Below are 5,667 nucleotides of genomic sequence, written 5' to 3'. Positions count from 1 at the left end.
TTTGGATCAATTTTGTTAATTGGGTGTTTTTTTTTTTTTTTGATAGGGTCCAATTGGGGAAGGTTCTTTCAAAGGGTTACGACGACCGCACTTGGTATCTGTATACTGATAGTGGTGGGTAAGTCCTATAAATTACTAACCCTTTTAAGTGAATAATCTGTTTTTAAAATTATCTATAATATTTTGTCCTCCGAAAATTTTATCTCTTTAATTTTAGTATATTGTGTTTCTTAAGCTATAGACAGATTTTCTTTGTTTCTTATTTTCAATAATAAATCATTTTATTGCAATTCCGGTAATTGTTTGAGAAATCCAATATGTTCATATCTCTATAGAATAGAGAATAGTAGAAGCCAATTTTATTACAACTACTTAAATTGAGTTGACTTAATTCCGTACAATTACAAAGTATAGCATGAAAGATAATGGAATTAATTGTTGTAATTTTTATTTTATTTCCATGTTTTGAATTTCCATGTTTTTATTGTTGATGAGAAATTAAGGCTCAGTTGCACAATATGTGTAAATTTTTCAGAATGCTACTTTAAATAGTAAGTCAATGTGTCTCTTACATTTGGGTATTAGTTATAATTATTTTCAAATGATTGTACCAATAAAAGTGAATGTGTATAAATTTTGTTTAACTATCCCGTGCATCGCACGGGTTAGCGACTAATTAAAAATAAAAATGAAAGCCGAAGTGTTTCTTATGTTGTACCATGGTTCAACATTTAATCAACTTTGCAATTTACATTCAAATGTCTCCATCTTGTTTCTCAAAATCTCTTACCGGTCCCTTGAACCACTTCCTTGCATCCAAGAACCACCAAAGCATTATCAGTGTCAATGCTACAGCGAGGGCTATTGGTGCATAATTAAAAGTTTTCCATTGGAGGGGGTAGGTTGTTGGCAATAAGAAGGTCGAACAGGTATAACATATCCACAGGAAGGCCACCAAGCAAATTGGCCTTCTTGCTTTACCCAAATAGAACGGTCCTGGTTTGAAATTTTCCTCTGCCATAACTAGCCTGGCGAAAATTGGGACAGCATAGCCTCCCACCCATCCAATTGTACTTATGGAAATGATGGCAGTGAAAACTACATCAAGTTTCAAGATGGGCAGGCCAAGAATGATGCTGATGGCTGCACAGAACCACACAGCATTTGTTGGAACCTTGCGCTTTGGGTGAACTCTTCTCCATATTGGTGAAAATGGGATTCCTCTATCCCTTGATAGAGCATAAACCTATAAAAAGAAGAAGAAACCAAGTTGTTTATTGCCATTCCTAGATTGAAAAAATAAAAAAGAAATATAGAAGAAGAAAAGAACTATGAGTTCTTCAAGACTCCTCGAATGACCTCAAGATTAGTTGTGGATGTGATACACTAGATGGGACATGAAAGTGACATGTAGCCATTTTTAGACACATGCCAGTGTTTTTGTGTCGCGTGCACTGGAGTAGTAAACACAAGGCCAAACTCAATAGTTCCTATCATCCTATCATCAACACCTACTAGCGCAGAGAGAGAGAGAGAGAGAGAGAGAGAGAGAGAGAGAGAGAGATACTTACTACTCTAGCAGCACTAGTGGTAACTGAAAGCCCACAAAAGAAGTATGACACCCAGATGATACATAGAAACACAATAGCCCCAGCTGAATTGTTAAACCTCCCATGGAAAGCATCATAAAGTATCTGTGCTGGTACAAGTGCACCGGCTGTCTCATTGTTCACATCGTATAAATAGTTAAGATCCTACACCGAAATTACAACCTCAAGTTATCTTCAAGCTATCTTTGCTAAAGTAAATTTAAAATTAAAAAAAAAAAAAAAGAAAAAAAGAAAAAGAAAAGAAAAAGAAAGGATCCAACTATTAGAAACATACATGAATGCTGAAGGTAAGAGCTATATAATAAGCCCATCCGAATAAGGTGACGATTCCAATACTAGAAAGAATAGCAATAGGACCAGTTCTATCTGCCCCTTTTGTTTCCTCTGTTAGATGAGCTGCCGTGTCATAACCATATAGACTATAGCTGCTTAGAAGTACTGATAATATAATTGCATAAGGTTTGCTTTGTATTCCAGTTGACTCGGGAGATGTCTCAAAATGAGTGAACACATAAGAAGCTGGTTTTGTTGGCTGTGCCACGATAGGGAGCATTATAATCACCACCATACCACCAATTACCTAAATTATAACACTAATGGCATGTAAGTTGAAAAAAAATCCATAAGGAATTTATAAGAAAATCGCCAACTATATGTACCCACTTGTTGATGCAATCGATTATATTATATTATTTGTTTATGTTAACTAATGCCTTAAAGTTAAGTTGTATTTAATATTTTACTAATTATATGTGTGTATATATAAAAAGAATACATGCAAACACAATGAATTTGTGCATGCATGCCCATGAATTATTAATGCACATTTTTCTATTTAAAAAATGTGAATTGCAATTTATAATGATTACTTAATCTATATTCTTAGAGCGTTAGGTTCTAAATATTTAGGAATAAATGTTTAGGTTCTAATTTTATGTAAATTGGCAAACCGAAAACAAAAGTATATCTAGTAAATCTGAATATTAAACCTAGATAACAATTTGGTTTATTAATTAAATTAAACAATCTAGTTTACAGGGTCTAAACGAACTAACATGGAGCACACATTAGCAAGACCTGTAATACTTGCCTAAAGTATTGCCAGCCAAGTAGATGTTGACCCATTGTGTTTGACAAAATTTTTTCCCCTTCTGGACCAGTAAACATGATTTTTTGTGCTTATGCAAGGTAACTCCTGGGCGACAATTCCAAATCACAACAAAACGCAATACATAACCACCACATTTTTAAATTGCACAAGTTCAAACTGAACCAAACTCATCCTAAGTAAGACATAAACTTGCAAAGAAGATATTTGAGAAACAAAATATTACTACATAGCACACCTGCCACCATATGGAAATTATGTCGAGGAATGCTATTAGGTTCAACGCGAACGTATTGAGTACCGCCCATATGATGATTAGGCCCATATATATAGCCAAAAATACACTCCGTGGTGCAAAGTAGCCTCCACCCTTGTTTGTACCAGTGGACAAAAGAATGATCATTTGTAATGCCTGAGCTCCTGAATAGGCCTAAAATAAGCACAAATTAAAAAGAAAAAAGAAATATTACTTCTTACCATTGCAAGTTTATAGTTTTCTGTAGTCCATTATATTTGTATAATAAATTTAGAATGCAGCAGGAAATATGTTGAAAGGAAGTTGCCAAATTAACCTGAGCACCCATTCCAGAAACAACTCCAATGGTCTCGAGCCAAGCACAACACCATGATGCAAATGGCCCCCACTTGGGTCCAGCCAAGTGGGCAGCCCAGAAATAAAGAGAACCTGTGGTCTGTTCAATGTTTCCACAACCAAGATCAACTATAAGTTTAGTAAATTCTAGAGAAAATTAAAAAAAAAAAAAAAAGAAAAAGAAAAAAAAAGGAAAAATCTAAGAGAAAAACCATGAGCAATGACATAGAGGTGTGGTTGGCAATGTGAAAACCGATCCTAGAGGTATGTAATAATTTCTTTCAGTAAACATTGGTAAAGTCTCACACCAGGAATTTTCACTTTGTACGAGCCATATATAAAATGTAGATATTCTTGAAAAAGATGGACACCTGGTTTCCACATTTTATCACACTTTTTGTAAAATGTTTGAGTCATATAATAATTTTCTTTCATCCATTGACCCGAAAATGAAAAGTTTAGTCCGTAAGAACAGGGGGTTCTTGAAGGTGTGTTTTGACAAAGTGAATTTTTTTTTAATATAAATATCCTCTTGCACTATTTTACATCCATTTTTATATCAATTTCATGTAGAAATGTCTACATTTTAACACATGAAAGTAAATGTGAACAGACGTAAAAAAAACTAGTGTAAGAGTACAAAATCCCAGCAGAGTAATATGAAAGGGCAAAAGAAGTTTGGTATGGTTTTCTAGTTGCTGAACCTTAATTTCCTCAACCAAATTGAATCATGTGGTTACACCTAAATTTTTACCCATATGCCTTCATTTCCAGGATGGAGAAGTGAGAAATCCTTTCATGGATTTTGAAAATCTAGTAGTGTTCTTGTATTAATAAGAAATCTCGATTGTTCACTAGAAATCGAATGATTGATTACTCAAGAAAACTATAGCCAATACATTTGTGTGCGTGTGTGTGTGTTGGATATGGTACATCTCAATGACACTAAAAAGGGTAAACTTTCAAACAACCCGTTTGTTTGTGCAAGGAGTAATCAAGGAGAAAAAAAAATATATAACAAAAAGGAAACATACTGGGAAGGAGGAGCATATCTCAGCCAAGGCTAGTCCAACAAACCAGGTGAAAAATGTGACTACCACCCATCCCCATATTAAGCTTGCAGGACCAGCATAACGTAGGCTTGGGCCATATAGTGGTGTTCCAGAGAAAACTGCTATGCTTGAAAATGTTATTGCAAGCGTCTTGAATAGAGTCTGAAGAAACCCAAAAGAAAAAAGAAGAAGAATGCATATATTAACAGTGTTAAGTATTCTTTACGAGACCCAACATAGAAGTATGAAATATGTTTCAAAACTAAATTAGCATATATGACTTTTGAGATATGGAAGGTTTCAGACAAACCATCTCTCTTCTCAACTCTTGCTTGTATCCAAGCTCATGGAGACGCTTCTCTCCAGAATCCATTTCCAAAGCTTGCTGAGTGATGCCTACATTCGTGTTCATCTCTGAACTCAAGTTTCTAAGGAAAGTTTGACAATTATGAGACTAGTTTTGAATCGATCACGATCTCAATTAAGTCAGTGTATGAATCTGAACAGAATAGGAAAGATGGTGGAAGAAGAATTAGTCATTATTATCAGGTGTAGGATATGAAGATTACTAGCTAGTTGAGTGGACACCAAGGTTGCAACAAAATAGAAAGGATCATACTCATAATTAGTGGCTTGCTTAATTTGACTTGAGGAAAGTGGAAGCAGCTGAATATAGTCATCACCAAGCGTAAGCTTACAGGTGGAATAAAATCATCTTTCAACAAAATAAAAGTGCCTACAATCACACCAAGTTCACAACTTGTTTGGGTGTTATTGTGTGATTAGATTTCAATACTAATACACGGATTCACCACAAGAACTTAATAATAATAAAAAATTAGAAGCACCAATAATAAGGTGATGTAAACTTAAGCATGTTGTGAATTTAGGTGCATTACTAGACTTTCTCAAAATCTTCCTTTCCCCGTACTTTGTTTTGTCTGCCCCAAGTGAATGGCTGATTGAAAGCTGAAAAGTTTGAATAAAATTTTCAGACTCTTACAAAATTTAGTCTTTTGTCTCCACCCACCCACCAGGCCACATGCTCAATGCTTCAATCCTTAACTTTATTTTATTTTATTTTTTTAGATTTAGAATTTGTCATTATTTAAATACAAGTGTCTTTTATTATTATTGGACTGAAATGTTAGGATAGGTTTTAATATATTGGGATCACAAATTCTTTCTGCTGAATGAAAAAAAAGGACTCACATGTGTGGTCATTGCTGTCTCCTCATCACTTAAACTCGGCATTACATCAAGAACTACTTATTGAGTTTCCAATAGTTGTTAGGGGCATAGACA

At 34.5% G+C, this 5,667-nt stretch overlaps 1 protein-coding gene across 2 annotated transcripts; it reads right to left on the bottom strand.

Annotated features, from left to right (window-relative positions):
- Positions 1 to 639: 639 nt before the first annotated feature.
- LOC115960950 (amino-acid permease BAT1-like) lies at positions 640 to 5,276 on the bottom strand. Of its 2 annotated transcripts, XM_031079987.1 has the most exons (8): positions 4,982 to 5,276; positions 4,673 to 4,861; positions 4,345 to 4,524; positions 3,291 to 3,410; positions 2,957 to 3,148; positions 1,885 to 2,190; positions 1,572 to 1,754; positions 640 to 1,246 (listed from the first exon to the last, which is right to left on the bottom strand). In XM_031079987.1, exons 2-8 carry the CDS (start codon positions 4,772 to 4,774, stop codon positions 755 to 757), a joined length of 1,575 nt encoding a protein of 524 aa, XP_030935847.1. In that variant the 5' UTR covers positions 4,775 to 4,861; positions 4,982 to 5,276; the 3' UTR covers positions 640 to 754. The 2 variants fall into 2 exon arrangements, with proteins under 2 accessions (XP_030935847.1, XP_030935846.1); XM_031079986.1 differs by having other exon boundaries at positions 4,673 to 5,276.
- Between the last annotated feature and the right edge of the window lie 391 nt (positions 5,277 to 5,667).

This window comes from Quercus lobata, chromosome 9, assembly GCF_001633185.2.
Source record: "Quercus lobata isolate SW786 chromosome 9, ValleyOak3.0 Primary Assembly, whole genome shotgun sequence".
In the NCBI taxonomy this organism is placed as follows: domain Eukaryota; kingdom Viridiplantae; phylum Streptophyta; class Magnoliopsida; order Fagales; family Fagaceae; genus Quercus; species Quercus lobata.
This window is presented reverse-complemented; position numbering and strand designations above follow the sequence as displayed.